This window comes from Nerophis lumbriciformis, linkage group LG10 (assembly GCF_033978685.3).
Source record: "Nerophis lumbriciformis linkage group LG10, RoL_Nlum_v2.1, whole genome shotgun sequence".
Lineage (NCBI taxonomy): Eukaryota > Metazoa > Chordata > Actinopteri > Syngnathiformes > Syngnathidae > Nerophis > Nerophis lumbriciformis.
In genome coordinates, this window is record NC_084557.2 from 18,893,363 (window position 1) to 18,912,096 (window position 18,734).

Below are 18,734 nucleotides of genomic sequence, written 5' to 3' on the forward strand. Positions count from 1 at the left end.
TCCGATAAAAAATAAATACAAAGGCAGATGGGATAGGCTCCAACTCCCCCGTGATCCCAATGAGGACAAACTGTATACAAAATAAACTATATAAACTGAGACTCAATGAGTATTTCAACTACATTAGTTTGATTTTGTTGTACTTTTTCAACAAAGTTCAAAGAAGACCTTTCCTCTCACGTGGCAATTAACCGAATAAAACAGCTTCCATGCAGTTATACTGTGCAATAATTCCACCTCACACTGGATAAACAATTTCATTTATTAGAAAGAGGTCACTTGAGGACCAGTTATGATGTTACATGCCTTATATGCATTTACATACATCAAAGTGCAGTAGGTGATCTGCTTCTCTTAATATGAACTCTGCAGGAGGGCATCATTACTTGCATGAATGTGTCTGCTCAGCACACAGCAACTGAATGAATGAATGTCCAGAAACATCTTTGAAGGCACTTTCACAAGTACGTACAGTAGTACACTTCTACTGTCCACATCATTACAGTATATGATGAAAGCACACTTTCTTATACTGCTTACTTATTTATCCTACATCATTTGCGCTCTAAATGTCAGTCAGTTTTACTCAGAAACAAACAAAAAAAATTATATACGTCAGTAATCTATGTAGCGTTCCACAAACAATACCTTTCGAGACAAATTCAGCAATTGTTTGGATGGACATTCCTAAAACAACCTACAGAGATTTAAATATACACACACACAAATTGGAACTCTTTGCTGCTGACTGGCACGAGTGCTCCGCTTCGACGCACCACCGCTGTCACACAGGAAAGGGATTCAGAATGTTCTAGTAACATTCTCATCACAGCATGTAAACTCTTGACAGAGCGAAGTTGTCATAGTGAGTCCTTTACTAGCAACAATACGTCTTTTGGAGAGTCCTCATCCATGCTTTGGCTGGAGGACGCCAACCAAGCGACATTTTTGTGTGCACGTTTCCTCCTTAGATGTCAAATTTTAACGATGCTCATAAAGTAGTGGTTTTCTCAGAGTGTTGACGCAAGATGACGGCTCAACCATGACTCATTCAACAACACAGTACTAGAAAGTCTGTTGACAGCAGCTTTACAATGGCAACTTATAACATGTGCAAGATGTCAGAGGCGACACCTGTCAGTGGAAAGAAAACAAGACGGTGGTTGTTAGTTCTCACTGAGCGCAGCCTCAGTGGTAAACATGTGTTACATGCACCATGGAGTGTCCAGTTGTTGTTAACCTAACTATGATGCAACATGACAGGGAGCCTTTGTGATTTGTTGTTGGTGTTCATTCTAGACGTGTCAAGGTTTTGATTGGCCAGCTACAGTTTTAGGTGAATCTGCTGCATGCGTTGTGCAGCCTTTGTGGAAGTTGCTTTCGTCCCAAACGTCACATGGTGCAGGATTTGTCCAACGAATCCTGAGTGGACGCGGCGGGAGGGTGCGGCGTCTGACCGGTCTTGGGCACGACCGTCGGTTTGGGTCTCAAAGCGGGCGGCTTGAGTTGCACCCCCATGCGGGGCGTGACCGCAGGCTTGAAGGTGCTCATGTTGTCGCTGGAGGCGCTGGTGCTGCGGCGGAAAGGCGGCTCGGTGTTGGCGGTGGACCTGAGCATGACGCCGTGGATAGGAAGGCCGAGGGATTCGCTGGAGCTGGCCGGCGTGGGACCACCGACGCTACCGGGGGTCTGGCGCTGCTCCAGGGTATCCAGCACCACGTCGGGGGCGTGCTTCGCCGAGCTCTGGCGCTCTAACTCGCGCAGCTCATTCAGAGCGGTGTTCATGGTTTCTTCTATGTCCTGCGGGAGAAAAACAGTGTTTGTAACGGGAAGAGGCGAAGGCGGTGATGATGCAGACATACAGGAAGTGAAAGTGGATAAAAGCATCAATAGTAAATGTGAGAGAATGAGGACTTAAAGCACCCAGCATGCATTGCACCTTGTAAAACAAAAAAACTTGGCGTGGGTATCGTCTTCTGTGCAATGCAAAGTATGCAGTGAGGATAAAGTAAGGTGGTGGTTGTCTTGGTTCACTCTAAACGTCAGCATCGTTACTCTGCAGCAGCGTTTCCAACCTTTAAACTACACTTTCCCTTTGGGAGCAAGGGGAAAAAATGCTAAAATACTTTTAAAATTAAACGGATGTACGTACGATCTGGTTCTATTAAGATCTAAAGAAACTATTTCAATTAAAGTGGGTTGCAACTTAATTATTTTGGCATATTGTGTGTGCCAGGGTGCGACCAGTGGAGAATCCCAGCTCCACAGGATCTATTCTGTCCTCTGAGTGGTGTTATGTATGTGGTTAGAGTAGATCGGTAGGTTGTGAGTTCAAACCAAACCCCGGCCGAGTCATACCAAAGACTATAAAAATGGGACCCATAACCTCCCTGCTTGGCACTCAGCATCAAGGGGGTTAAATCACCAAAAATTATTCCTGAGCGCGACCAGCGCTGCTGCTCACTGCTCCCCTCACCTCCCAGGGGGTGGAACAAGGGCATGAGTCAAATGCAGAGGGTAATTTCTCCACACTTAGTGTGTGTGTGACTATCAGTTTATCTTTAGAGAAGCTAAACAGCATCATTCACAGACTTTTCATTAAAAGAAAGACATTTGAGTTTCATGCCTTAAATACAAACAAATGACTCTACCGAATGTTTTTCTTTTAACAAGTATGCTCATCCTCACGTGAAATACGTTGATGAAATATGAATAAACAGCCTTTTCTACATCTTACACATCGGAACTTGAACAACTACATAAATAATTGCATGTTGCTGTGATTTATCTGATGACATAAATAAAAATGACTTACATTACATCACTACTACCGTATTTTTCGGACTGTAAGTCGCAGTTTTTTTCATAGTTTGGCCGGGGGTGCAACTTATACTCAGGAGTGACTTATGTGTGAAATTATTAACACATTGCCGTAAAATATCAAATAATATTATTTAGCCCATTCACGTAAGAGACTAGACCAGGGGTCGCCCTAGTGGCTCTCTGGAGCTTTTTCAAAAATGTATGAAAAATGGAAAAAGATGAGGGGGAAAAATATATTTTTTGTTTTAATATGGTTTCTGTAGGAGGACAAACATGACACAAACCCCCCTAATTGTTATAAAGCACACTGTTTATATTAAACATGCTTCACTGATTCGAGTATTTGGCGAGCGTCGTTTTGTCCTACTAATTATGGCGGTCCTTGAACTCACCGTAGTTTGTTTACATGTATAACTTTCTAGGACGTGTTTTATGCCACTTCTTTTTCTGTCTCATTTTGTCTACCAAACTTTTAAGGTTGTGCATGAATGCACAAAGGTGAGTTTTGTTGATGTTATTGACTTGTGTGGAGTGCTAATCAGACATATTTAGTCACTGCATGACTGCAAGCTAATTGATGCTAACATGCTATTTAGGCTAGCTATATGTACATATTGCATCATTATGCCTCATTTGTAGCTATATTTGAGGTCATTTAGTTTCTTTTAAGTCCTCTTAATTCAATGTATATCTCATGACACACTATCTGTATGTAATATGGCTTTTAATTTTTTGCGGCTTCAGACAGATTTGTTTTTGTATTTTTGGTCCAATATGGCTCTTTCAACATTTTCGGTTGCCGACCCCTGGACTAGACGTATAAGATTTCTCGGGATTTAGCGATTAGGAGTGACAGATTGTTTGGTAAACGTATAGCATGTTCTATATGTTAGTTATTTGAATGACTCTTACCATAATATGTTACGTTAACATACCAGGCACGTTCTCAGTTGGTTATTTATGCGTCATATAACGTACACATTCAGCCTGTTGTTCACTATTCTTTATTTATTTTAAATTGTCTTTCAAATGTCTATTCTTGGTGTTGGGTTTTATCAAATACATTTCCCCAAAAAATGCGACTTATACTCCAGTGCGACTTATATGTTTTTTTCCTTCTTTATTATGCATTTTCGGCCGGTGCGACTTATACTCCGGAGCGACTTATACTCTGAAAAATACGGTAGTTCTAATGATTGTATTATTTAATGACCCTTATACTGAGCTTGGGAAGCCATGCTACATTAATCCTACATGTGTCCCATTTGGCTTCAGATTGCCATCACGAGAGATCTGACATCCGTGCAGCGAGCGTGATTAGCGTGTGTCATGTGGGCGAGTGCATATAATGTGTGATGAAAAGCCCTCAAGTCAAGCTGCCCTCTTGCGTGTAGTTAGCACACAAAGACACGGTAGCAGAAGACAGGGACTGACTAGGTTGTTACAGGGCGGGGCTGTGACGGTGGAGGGAGCCGCGGTCACGTCGCCGCTCTTCCCGCGCTGACCTGTGCGATGGTCTCCGGGTCCAGGGGCTTGCCACCGTGGTGGCGATGGTGGTGGGCCTCGCTAAAGCCTGTGTACTGGCCCGACGAGGTGGAGCGGCGGATGGGCGGGCTTTCCATCTTTTTCAGGGACTCGTGGCGACTGATGTTGCTCAGGCTGCCGTGGCCGGTGCGGCGCCGACGCTCTGGACTGTCCGCAGGCAAATGATTGCGACTGCGCAGCATGTCGCGTGGACTGAAGTGGCCGAGGACTGGCGAGCCCATCTCGGGGGTGCCTCCGTGTGCAGGGTGACCCTGCTGGGAGGGATGGACCTTACAGTGAGCATCGCTGGGGCGGGCAGGAGGGCGGCGGGATGGCGGATCTAAACGTTTTCTGTGCCTGCTGCAAAAGAAGTGAAGAGAAAATCATACATGTTAACACTTTTATTTAATACGTTCTTCTTCACCATGCTAAATACTTCATTATCTATATTCATTTCATCTCATAGTCATTCACATCGACGTCCCACTGGGGTGAGTTTTTCCTTGCCCTTATGTGGGCTTTGTACCGAGGATGTCGTTGTGGCTTGTGCAGCCCTTTGAGACACTTGTGATTTAGGGCTATATAAATAAACATTGATTGACATTGATTGATTACTGCAGTTAGGTATTTGGGAAAAGATTAAATCATTCATTTTCTACCCGCTTATCCTGAACAGGGTCATGAGTGAGCTGGAGCCTATCCCAGCTGACTTACAGTGAGAGTTAATCACAGGACACATTCACTGAATCCTTGTAACACCTACACACAATTTAGAGTCTCCAATTAGCCTGCCATGCGTCATTTTGGAATATGTACAATAACGGACTACCCTTACTTTCTTTATAACACACTACTGTACCCTTACTTTGTGTTTAACAGCATTGCTAAAATAAAACAATGACGCTGTAATTGTGGTTTTCACAACAGTACAGCATGCAGGGATTACATGTGTTTAATGCAATTGCACACAAGGTGCTTGTATAAAGTCAAATTCACTGTCTAAATACTTTTGATTGCAATAACCAACACGCCATTAAAAAAACAACTGCAGTAACTATTAGTGGCCTGCAGGGGGAGCTGTCTGCCTGAACAAATCACACCACAGTGAATGCCACTGCAATTGAGATCACCCAGTCAGTCATTAATTACCAGGAGTGCTCCAAAAAATTAAAATAGAAAATAAATTTAAAACATTCACATCCACCAAATTGAGATTTTTCTTTAACCCGATTCAAAATAGATTCATAATTTTCTGGAATAGTTTTTTTTTTAACTATATTTTTATAAGAATCTATTTTTGGATTAAAAACAAAACTAATTTTATATTATTATTGATACAGTTTCTTTTATACATTTTTGGTTTTCCTTTTTTTTTTTACATGTGTATGTTTTATAAGCTTTGTAGATTTGTAAAGCTAGGATTGGTTTAGGTTGCTCTATTTTCCATCCATTTCCTACCGCTTATTCCCTTTGGGGTCGCGGGGGGCGCTGGAGCCTATCTCAGCTACAATCGGGCGGAAGGCGGGGTACATCCTGGACAAGTCGCCACCTCATCGCAGGGCTTGCTCTATTTTCTTTTATTAAATTGATTAACATTCCGTGATTTTTGGAAATAGCATTTCAAAAATACATTTTTTTAAATACGTCTTTTTAGGCCAATACTGCGCGTTACTGTCACTCCTCCCCCGATGAACTGCTAACACGCTACATGAAAGAACTAAGCAGCATTTTAAACTCACTTGCACCAGTAAAATCCCGGTCTGTCTTCTTCACCACAACCCCTCCCTGGTACACCGCCGAGCTCTGGAAATTAGAAGCTAAATGTCGCCAGCTTGAGCAACTCCATAAAAAGACTGGTCTTACCATCCACAGGGGAATGCACAAACCCAGACTCTACATTACAAGGACTATCATAATATTACTCCAGCCGAATCACTTCCAACGATGGTGACACCAAGACACTTTTTATTATTTAACATTTCCAACCTCATCCCTATTGCACCGCCACCAAACCTGCCACTCCCTCTATGGACCTTTCCAATCTGGTTTTCGCCCCCGTCACAGTACAGAAACTTCCCTGTTATCACCAACGACCTCTTCACTGCAGCTGATTCTGGATGTCTCTCCATCCTCATCCTCCTGGACCTGAGTGCAACCTTCCACACCGTTTCTCATCCAGTCCTCCTCAACAGACTCATCCATTGGCATCACTCATACCTCACAGACCACACTCAGTTCATACAACTCAAATACTTTAAATCCGATCATTCTGCAGTCACAAGTGTTCCACAAGGATCTGTCTTGGTCCCTCTTCTCTTTATCGCTTACCTTCTCCTCCTTGGCCATATCTTCACAAAATCTAACATTCACCTTCACTGCTTCGCTGACGACACCCAGCTCTACCTGCACCAAGCCACCTCCCTCCTTCACCTCCTGCTTATTTGAAATACAATCCTGGTTCACCTCAAACTTCCTCAATTCAAACCAACATAATTCTTATTGGTACCAAATCCACACTTTGACACTGAGTGTCATCTTAGACAGCACACTGTCATTCCAATCTCACATCAATAACATCACTCGCTCTGCTTATTTCCATCGCCACAATTTGAACCGTCTCCGCCCCTCTCTTACGGTCTATGCTGCCTCCATCCTTGTTCACAGTCTGGTCACCTCCCACATTGATTACTGTAACTCCCTTCTCATTGGCCTCCCCCAGATGTCCCTCTACGAGCTCCAACTGGTCCAAAACTCTGCTGCCCGGATCATAACCCAAACATTCCATCACATCACACCTATCCTACAAACATTTCACTGGCTCCTGATCAGGCAAATAATTAACTACAAAATCCTTCTCTATACCTTTAAGGCCATCCACGACTTCACCCCTCCTTAATTGTCAGACCTTCTCCTCATCGTTACTCCAGCACGCTCCCTCTTCTATCCACCTTGCTGTGCCATCAACCCTCCTCGTTCAGTCACTCTGCTCCCAAACTCTGGAACTCTCTACCATCTGACCTTCGCAATATTGACTCCATTCATACATTTAAATCTGTACCTGTTTAAAATGGCTTAGTCACTGTAACTGCCTCTACACTGTCCTTTGTTTCTTATCAATCAATCAATCAATCTTTATTTATACAGCCCTAAATCACAAGTGTCTCAAAGGGCTGCACAAGCCACAACGACATCCTCGGTACAAAGCCCACATACGGGCTTTGTACGGGCACATGTTGATTTTATCCTTTTTTAATTATTTTATTTGTATATTATAAAGTGTCCTTGGGTTTTTAAAAAAAGGTGATTTCTTATAAAAATACATGTATCATTTAGAGATGTCCGATAATATCGGACTGCCGATATCGGCCGATAAATGCTTTAAAATGTAATATCGGAAATTATCGGTATCAGTTTCAAAAAGTAAAATTCATGACTTTTTAAAACGCCGCTATACCGAGTGGTACACGGACGTAGGGAGAAGTACAGAGCGCCAATAAACCTTAAAGGGGAACATTATCACCAGACCTATGTAAGCGTCAATATATACCTTGATGTTGCAGAAAAAACACCATATATTTTTTTTAACCGATTTCCGAACTCTAAATGGGTGAATTTTGGCGAATTAAACGCCTTTCTATTATTTGCTCTCGGAGCGATGACGTGACGTCACATCGGGAAGCCATCCGCCATTTTCTCACTTTCGTCGGTGTGTTGTCGGAGGGTGTAACAACACGAACAGTGACGGATTCAAGTTGCACCAGTGGCCCAAAGATGCGAAAGTGGCAAGAAATTGGACGAAATTTGTTCAAAATACGAGGCTGTGGGGAAAGCCGACGAAATGGTCAGTCGTTTGTTCCGCACACTTTACCGACGAAAGCTATGCTACGACAGAGATGGCAAGAATGTGTGAATATCCTGCGACACTCAAAGCAGATGCTGACATCAACTCCAAAACCGGACGGATCAGCTTTCAGGAAAAGAGAGCGGATGAGGGTATGTCTACAGAATATATTAATTGATGAAAACTTTATTCATTACTCGCGGTTTTACGTAAATGATTATACATAAACTGTGTTTACCAATAATTTAGCTTAAAAACATTTATTTTTTTCAATCATTCGAGTACATTCGGGTAGTCTTGTGTAATGCAGTATTTTGTGTCTATTTAGGTATGGTTAACCTGAGTGCTGAAATCGTGGAAAAATATATGTTCTTAGCGCGCCTGAAATGGGCTGTCTGCACTCTCAAAGTGCATGTTGTTGCCAAATGTATTTCATATGCTGTAAACCTAGTTCATAGTTGTTAGTTTCCTTTAATGCCAAACAAACACATACCAATCGTTGGTTAGAAGGCGATCGCCGAATTCGTCCTCGCTTTCTCCCGTGTCGCTGGCTGTCGTGTCGTTTTCGTCGGTTTCGCTTGCATACGGTTCAAACCGATATGGCTCAATAGCTTCAGTTTCTTCTTCAATTTCGTTTTCGCTACCTGCCTCCACACTACAACCATATGTTTCAATACATGCGTAATCTGTTGAATCGCTTAAGCCGCTGAAATCCGAGTCTGAATCCGAGCTAATGTCGCTATACCTTGCTAATCTATCCGCCATGTTTGTTTGTATTGGCATCACTGTGTGACGTCCCAGGAAAATGGACGGGTGCATATAACGATGGTTAAAATCAGGCACTTTGAAGCTTTTTTTTTTTAGGGATATTGCGTGATGGGTAAAATTTTGAAAAAAAACTTTAAAAATAAAATAAGCCACTGGGAACTGATTTTTAATGGTTTCAACCCTTCTGAAATTGTGATAATGTTCCCCTTTAAAGGCACTGCCTTTGTGTGCCGGCCCAATCACATAATATCTACGGCTTTTCACACACACAAGTGAATGCAAGGCATACTTGGTCAACAGCCATACAGGTCACACTGAGGGTGGCCGTATAAACAACTTTAACACTGTTACAAATATGCGCCACACTGTGAACCCACACCAAACAAGAAAGACAAACACATTTCGGGAGAACATCCGCACCGTAACACAACATAAACACAACAGAACAAATACCCAGAACCCCTTGCAGCACTAACTCTTCCGGGATGCCACAATATACACCCCCCGCTACCCTCTACCCGCCCACCTCAACCTCCTCATGCTCTCTCAGAGAGAGAATGTCCCAAATTCCAAGCTGCTGTTTTGAGGCATGTTACATTTTTTTCCATAACTTGATTTATTTTGGAAAACCTTGTTATATTGTTTAATGCATCCAGCGGGGCATCACAACAAATTTAGGCAAAATAATGTGTTAATTCCACGACTGTATATATCGGTTGATATCGGAATCGGTAATTAAGAGTTGGACAATATCGGAATATCGGCAAAAAAGCCATTATCGGACATCTCTAGTATTATTATTATTATGGGCCTGCTGCAATGCCAGCACCCATTCACGTGCTGCAAGTTGGTGGTAAAACACTTGAGTTACTAATATCCAAATACCACGCAGTAAACACTTTGTGCAATAAAATAGCGTGTACTATCGGTGTGTTTTACTTACACTGTGTGTGCAATTGTAAAGTGTTGCAGACCGCCTTATTTAAATGATTTTGTGTGCATTGTGTACTATACAATGCATCGCCATGGAGACACTCATCTACTGCACATTCCTGTATTCATGCTTCAACTCGTGGCGTTTTGCTCTCTTTTCAAAAAAGCAGGAGACATTTGCCACTTTTTATGGACATTTTAGAAGCAGTCCCAATGGAACCACTTTTTTTTAACGCTGAAGGTACACTCATAGGAGAAAGGCTGCACTTATTCCTCTCAAGACGCAAAAAAAATGCATACTCCCAAGTTTTTTTCATATAAGAAATATGATTACCGTATTTTTCGGATTACCGTATTTTTCGGACTATATATTTTTCATAGTTTGGCTGGGCTCCAGTGCGATTTATATATGTTTTTTTCCTTCTTTATTATGCATTTTCGGCAGATGCGACTTATACTCCGGTGCGACTTATACTCCGAAAAATACGGTATAAGTCGCAGTTTTTTCCATAGTTTGGCCGGGAGTGCGACTTATACTCCGGAGCGACTTATGTGTGGAATTATTAACACACTACCGTAAAATATCAAATAATATTATTTATCTCATTCGCGGAAGAGACGAAGCAAATGTCAGCAATCGTCACACACGTCAACCAATAAAAATTTGTCGGGGCGGGTCATGGCAGAAGTGCATTGTGGGTCATGGGATGCTAACTGCTGCCTCGTCTGTAGCTATTAAAAGGGATTATTTCAACATTGGCGGTAACTTATAAAAACTGAGAAGGGCTGAACAAAAATGGCACCGAAAAGGAAATCATATACTGCAGATTACAAGCTGGACGTAGTGAAATATGCAGACATACCAGAGGCGACACCGGGGAAGAAGATTTCATGGGATTTAGCGATCAGGAGTGACAGATTGTTTGGTAAACGTATACCATGTTCTATATGTTATAGTTATTTGAATGACTCTTACCATAATATGTTACGTTAACATACCAGGCACGTTCCCAGTTGGTTATTTATGCGTCATGTAACGTACACTTATTCAGCCTGTTGTTCACTATTACTTATTTATTTTAAATTGCCTTTCAAATGTCTATTCTTGGTGTTGGGTTTTATCAAATAAATTTCCCCCAAAAATGCGACGTATATATGTTTTTTTCCTTCTTCATTATGCATTTTCGGCCGGTGCAACGTATACTCCGAAAAATAGGGTAGGTTAGTTTGTCAAATTTATTTTGGTCCCTTAAAAGGTGGAAGGCACATATAAAATGTGTTGTAATTCCTGCACCGTTCACCTGATTTGGATATAAATACCCTCAAATTAAAGCTGAAAGTCTGCACTTAAAGCACATCTTCATTGTTTCATTTCAAATCCATTGTGGTGTTGTACAGCGCTGGAATACTGAAAATGATGTCAATGTCCAAATATTTATGGACCTAACTGTATGTAGTAAATTCAGTGGTTTTACCAGACCTCCAGAGGGCAGTAAAAAACAGCTCGTCAGCGAATGTGATAAAGTCAGTACTGAAACCAAGCAAAACTAGATTTTGTCGCGCCAACCTGGTGATGAAGGCCTCCGAGATCCTGGTGTCAGTGGCGGGACTGATGTCTTTTCCTGAGCATTTGTCCTCTGCAGCATGGCCGCTGCTGGCCTCGCTGTCAGCCTTCTGGCTCAGAGTGTCTGAGAAGTTGTCATCTCTGGAGACACAGAAAGAGGAGGAAGTGACAGCGAGTGTCTCAGGGATTGAAATGAGTCACATTTCTATGGCTTTCAGTGGCCCTGATGATGCAGCGCATACTGTACTGTACTGTACACACAAGCCAGCTGGATGCGTTCAATGAGCTGTGTTATTAGACGGTGGCTTGAAGGTAACATTTAGCTGCTTTTAGAGGAAGCGCTGAAGTGGTCTCTGCGATGCATGTTTTATTACGGGCCCTTTTAAGATCACGACAGGCTGGGTACTTGCACTGCTCAGCCGTCTCGATGGTTTTAGTAGAGGGCAGGATGTGACGGCATCTGGACAGCGGTAAATCCTCCTGCTCTTTTCATTAAGCGAGAGGACATCAGCAATGCCCCTTCTGGTGATTTATGGACGGAGGCACAGAGGCAGGGCATGAGCACAGCAAGAACTCTAAATGGCCATTTTGTGGGGTTTGGAGGGAATATGCTGCAGTCTTAACAAGACAGTGAATCAGTTCATTAGGCACCAGCCGTCACCATGGCAGAGGGTGTGCTTGTTAGGGCACAGAGGGGCCACCTCGTGACTCTGGGCATTGGCAGCACCACAGTAATAAAGAGGGGCCATAGTTGTGGGCAGGAAAAGACATGGCTGGAGTTCCTCTTCTTATTTATTTGAATTAGGAAAGTGCACATTAATCAATGTGTAAAACATGGGTGTCAAACTCTGGCCCGCGGGCCAATTTTGGCCGCTGTAACACCGCATTCACCGCTAATACTCATACTTGCCAACCCTCCCGATTTTCAGTGCCCCTCTCGAAAGTCTCCCGGGGCAACCATTCTCCCGATTTCCACCCGGACAACAATATTGGGGGCGTGCCTTAAAGGCACTGCCTTGAGCGTCCTCTACAACCTGTCGTCACATCTGCTTTTCCTCCATACAAACGGCGTGCCAGCCCCTGTCACATGATATATGCGGCTTCTACACACACATAAGTGAACGTAAAGCATACTTGATCAACAGCCATACAGGTCACACTGAGGGTGGGCGTATAAACAACTTTAACACTGTTACAAATATGCGCCACACTGTGAACCCACACCAAACAAGAATGACAAACACATTTCGGGAGAACATCCGCACCGTAACACAACATAAACACAACAGAACAAATACCCAGAACCCCTTGCAGCACTAACTCTTCCGGGACGCTACAATATACACACCCCGCTACCACCCAAACCCCGCCGCCCCTTTCTCTTGCTACTTCAAGGCTTGAATGTTTGATTCATTCATTATTGTTATTTTATTTTAAAATGTATTATTAGCCTGTGGAAAAAGTTAATGTTGATATTTACCTCAGAAGGCTGCAAATAGAAAAGAGGCATTCAATTTTTATTTAAATTTTATTTGATATGCCATTGATATTTTTGAATTATTATTATTATTATTTGAAACTCGATTTTGCATGTCACTATAAAGTTATATAAGCCTTGCTTGTTCAATATTTAATGCAAAACTTGTTTGGGTCCCTATTGAAAGGTTCATTTGTTCAACCTTGGCCCGCGGCTTTGTTCAGTTTTAAATTTTGGCCCACTCTGTATTTGAGTTTGACACCCCTGGTGTAAAAACAGCTTCAACATAAATGTGTTGGAATTAGCCCAAAAGCTCAATTGCATCCATTGACCTAAGGCAGGTAGAAAAACACAAACTCATAGACCGGGGGTCAGCAACCCGCAGCTCTTTAGCGTCGCCCTAGTGGCTCCCTGGACCTCTTTCAGAAATATGTGAAAAAGGAAAAAGATGAAGAAAAACATTTATTTTTTGTTTTCATATATTTTCTCTAGGAGAACAAATAATTGTCAGAAATCCCCCAGTTTATATTAAACATGCTTCACTGATGAGAGTATTTGGCGCGCGCAGTTTTGTCCTGCGAATTTCAGCGATCCTTGAACTCACTGCAGTTTGTTTACATGTACAACTTTCTCCGATGCTGCAACAGAAAGATGTGTCACTTCGTCTTTGTCTCATTTTGTCCACCAAACGTTTTATACTGTGCGTGAATGCACAAAGGTGAGCTTTGTTGATGTTATTGACTTGTTGGAGTGCTAATCAGGCATATTTGGTCAGTGCATGACATCAAGCTAATCGATGCTATCATGCTATTTAGGCTAGCTGTATGTACATATTGCATCATTTATCCCTCATTTGTAGGTATATTTGAGCTCATTTAATTTCCTTTAATTATGGTCCTCTTTGTATTTAATTTATATTTACATGTCTCATGACACATTATTTGTATGTAATATTGGCTGCATTTCTCATAGTTGTTTGTGTGCCATGTTGTTCCAGACCACAGCAAACATTACCCAGCTTGCAAAGATTTTAATAAATCCATTAAAAAAAGACAGCCTGCCGTTTCCTTAAACTCAGACACACACATCTATACCTTTGTCCATTATAAGCCAGTAATTTCCAGGAGTTATCTCATCCTGTGAGAAGCCTCCATTTTACTAATGATTTCCAAAGTTCCAAAAACGTGTAAAATAAAATTAAAATACAACATTTCTGTCAACGAAGATTTGCGTCAGCCTTTGATAGTAGCTAATATAGACACTTACATCATGTGTTGTCTTCATTATAACACTTATAAAATACTTTTAAAGTCATTTTGATAGTAGTCTCATATAGCTAATATAGACACTTACATCATGTGTTTCCTTCATTATAACACTTATATAAAGCTTTTAATTTTTTGCAACTCCAGACAGATGTTTTTTTTTTCGTATTTTAGATCGAATATGGCCCTTTCAACATATTGGGTTGCCGACCCCTGCTATAGACAATAATACAGCAGGTACAAATAACCAGAGTTTTAAAAGAGAGAGTCCAAGGAGAGGTCCATCTATGGGAGCACGACTGGTTTGACTTTCACAGACTGACCATAATTTGCACAATCCATGCTTGAACAATCATTGTGTAGAAGTATAATGCATAATACCGAGAGGCTTGTCTAATCTTTAAAACTACATAAATCTCATGTAACATTTAAAATATTAGACACCAATCAGTATGGTGCAGCACAGTTATAAAGTAAAAACACCTCTCTGACAGTGTCAAATTATTATGATTATTTAATATTATTGTCTTCTATAAAGCATACATCCTTCTTACAAAGAGTTTAACAGCTTGCATTAGTAGCTTAGTCAAAGCTAAGGAAAAAAAAGTAATACAAAGATGTACTGGAAAAAAATTATCCTCAGCTGGTTAGTAGTGTTTCTTTTATATATTTTTTTATTTGCCACGGATAAATATGCACCGCCACAATAAGATTTGTTGCTACCATCTAACGCCCTGGCTCATAAACACATTATAATGGGAATGTCTGTGACTGCAGCTCACCGTTACAACTCTGTAAAGTAGATGGCATCATAACTCTGATTGCTTTTTTGTTTTTATGTCCTGTCCAGCTACTCAGGCAAATCATATTGTTGATGGAGATGCCCATATTTGCTGTACAGATTGAATTTACAAAATAAAAAAGTGTGGAATACTTCTCTTGTTGCCTTATTTGCATTTGATTTTATTAAATGGATTTATATTAATGTTAGGCGAAGCAGGAGGGGATAGAACGAGAAAAAAAGGTAGACAGACGGGGAAATTGCAGGGACAAGCTCCAGCGCCCCCCGCGACCCCGAAAGGGAATAAGCGGTAGAAAATGGATGGATGGATGGAAGAAGGGATAAGACAGAGAGACAACAACAACAACAACCACAACAACATCAGCAAATAGGATATGTACAAATATGATATGAAAAGTGATAGCAAAGAAGCATTTAGTGAAGTCAATATTAATAACACAGAAATGACAATTAACATTATTGCACTACAAATAGCAATACAATACCAATAGAAATAGCACTATTGATAATGAATAATAGGAATAATGACCTCTATTATCAACAATACAATTGTTTCAAATGCAACAATACATTTATGTAGTAAATTACTAAAGAAAACAGATACCGTATTTTTCGGAGTATAAGTCGCTCCGGAGTATACGTCGCACCGGCCGAAAATGCACAATAAAGAAGGAAAAAAACATATCGGCTGGGAACATCTCTGCGCTGCTGACCCGTCTCCGCTCGGGATGGTGTCCTGCTGGCCCCACTATGGACTGGACTCTTACTATTATGTTGGATCCACTATGGACTGGACTCCCACAATATTATGTCAGACCCACTCGACATCTATTGCATTCGGTCTCCCCTAGAGGGGGGGGGTGGTTACCCACATATGCGGTCCTCTCCAAGGTTTCTCATAGTCATTCACATCGACGTCCCACTGGGGTGAGTTTTTCCTTGCCCTTATGTGGGCTTTGTACCGAGGATGTCGTTGTGGCTTGTGCAGCCCTTTGAGACACTTGTGATTTAGGGCTATATAAATAAACATTGATTGATTGATTGATTGATATATACGTCGCACTGGAGTATAAGTCGCATTTTTGGGGAAATTTATTTGATAAAACCCAACACCAAGAATAGACATTTGAAAGGCAATTTAAAATAAATAAAGAATAGTGAACAACAGGCTGAATAAGTGTACGTTATATGACGCATAAATAACCAACTAAAAACGTGAATGGTATGTTAACATAACATATTACGGTAAGAGTCATTCAAATAACTATAAAATATAGAACATGCTATACGTTTACCGAACAATCTGTCACTCCTGATCGCTAAATCTGATGAAATCTTCCTACCCGGTGTCACCTCTGGTATGTCCTTTCTTTCTGCTGCTCGAATGCCGTTCTCTGCTGCATATTTCACTACGTCCAGCTTGTAATATGCCGTATATGATTTCCTTTTCGGTGCCATTTTAATTCAGTCCTTCTCAGTTTTTATAAGTTACCGCCAATGTTGATGTGATCCATTTTAATAGCTACGGCAGTAGCATATAGCAGTTAGCATCCCATGACCCACAATGCACTTCTGCCATGACCCTCCCCCGCCGAATTCTTATTGGTTGACGTGTGTGTGACGATTGCTGACATTTGCTTCATCTCTTACACGAATGAGATAAATAATATTATTTGGTATTTTACGGCATTGTGTTAATAATTTCACACATAAGTCGCTCCGGAGTATATGTCGCACCCACGGCCAAACTATGAAAAAAACTGTGACTTATAATCCAAAAAATACGGTAAATAGAGGGGAAGAAAGAGAAGCAAACTGTATTAACCTTGTAGACTGTTATAGTAACAATAGGTTAAGCTTTGTCAGTGTGCCATGTGTTATACCCAGTTTACCCTAGGGCAACAACGTTAATATATGTTTGATGTATAACTCTGATTTCTTATAAAAGGTCATAATGGTTTGCCAGAGCATAAGAAGTCATAGCAGAGATCAATGTCACAAACCTAGTAACTTTCTGACTATATTTAACGAGCATTCAAAATCCTTTGGATTGTTTAAAAAAAACAACAACAAAAAACGACTAGCGACTAGCAACAAATCGAGTTACATTTTCTGAGATACCCATACTTACCAACCCTCCCGGATTTTGTGGGAGACTCCCGAAATTCAGCGCTTCTCCCGAAAACCTCCCGGGACAAATTTTCTCCCGAAATTCAGGCGGACCTGAGTGACGTGTCGACAGCCTGTTTTCACGTCCGCTTTCCCACAATATAAACAGTGTGCCTGCCCAATCACGTTATAACTGTACAATGATCGAGGGCGAGTTCTTAGTTTCTCATGTGGGTTTATTGTTAGGCAGTTTCATTAACGTCCTCCCAGCGCGGCAACAACACACAACAACAGCAGTCACGTTTTCGTCTACCGTAAAGCAGTTTGTCTGCCGTAAACAGCAATGTTGTGACACTCTTAAACAGGACAATACTGCCATCTACTGTACATGCATATGTGACATTAACATCTAAGGCTTTTAGAGAGTGGAGTGCACAACTGCGCACACAACAAGGAGACGAAGCAGAATGCATCATCAGAGAGGGTGTTCAGCATGGTTAGAAAAATAGTGACAGAGAATAGAACAAGGATGGACAATTCAACCCTTAACTCAACAATGAGTAAATGAGTGTTATGTGTGTGTATATGTGTAAATAAATGAACACTGAAATTCAAGTGTTTCTCTTATTTATATATATATATATATATATAATAAATATATATATATATAGCTAGAATTCACTGAAAGTCAAGTATTTCTTATATATATATATATATATATATATATATATATATATATATATATATATATATATATGAAATACTTGACTTGGTGAATTCTAGCTGTAAATATACTCCTCCCCTCTTAACCACGCCCCCCCCCACCTCCCGAAATTGGAGGTCTCAAGGTTGGCAAGTATGGAGATACCTACCACTTTAAAAGCACGAACAGGTTTGTGACATTTCAAAATGTTTAAAATCACACACACAAAAAATTACAAAACCAAGCTATTTTGATTTCTAAACATGTTAGTTCTGCTTTTCTTATTTATTTTTATTTTTTTGTCCTGTTTTGCTCACATGCATCATGTCAACCCAACGTCAGAGATAGGTTGTAGTTTTCTGGGACACTATTTAGGTGAATCACTGTAGGTGTAAATATTATCAGCTGATCAAATAGTAGTAGGAGTACAATAGTGTACATTGGTAGGGTGTACTGTATAGTATTATAGTACAGTGGAACCTAAATTTAAAAACTTAATAATTGGTTCTTGAAAAGGGTTCCCTTAAATTTAACTGTTTAAATATTCAAGCAGCGTTCCCCATAAACAATATAAAAATTGAGTTCCAGCCTCAACCACAGTCCATTTTTGTTTGTGAAAGTTTGTACACTTTGAACACAATTTGAAGTGCTAGACGGTACTGTATATCAAACAAACATAACTGTTGCCATTTCTAATATAAAGTAGTGTCAAGTTCTTACTTAAATATGTCAGTAAACTCGCCACCTAAGCGCTAAAACATACCGGTGTAGTGAGTTTACATTATTCACCCAAGGAACTTTAGTTATTAGAGAGTTCCGGTCGGACGGTTTTTCACGGGACACATTTCCGGCCTTGTTGTTGTTTCCGAATGAGGAGACGTTATTGATTTAAGTAAAGTCTGAATGTCATTAAAACAGTTAGCTC

At 40.9% G+C, this 18,734-nt stretch overlaps 1 protein-coding gene across 4 annotated transcripts in view; it reads right to left on the reverse strand.

Moving 5' to 3' along the window:
• Window positions 1-642: 642 nt before the first annotated feature.
• srgap1a (SLIT-ROBO Rho GTPase activating protein 1a) overlaps window positions 643-18,734 on the reverse strand; it is a 122,266-nt gene continuing 104,174 nt past the window's right edge. For 2 of the 4 annotated variants that reach the window (XM_061970118.2, XM_061970116.2), the window contains exons 20-22: window positions 11,457-11,594; window positions 4,329-4,707; window positions 643-1,800 (exon numbers count right to left, since the gene is read on the reverse strand). In XM_061970118.2, coding sequence (XP_061826102.1) covers window positions 1,393-1,800; window positions 4,329-4,707; window positions 11,457-11,594 — 925 coding nt within the window. In that variant the 3' untranslated portion in view covers window positions 643-1,392. Of the gene's footprint in view, window positions 1,801-4,257; window positions 4,708-11,456; window positions 11,595-18,734 lie in introns of all 4 variants that reach the window. The other 2 variants (XM_061970120.2, XM_061970119.2) reach the window with 2 other exon arrangements.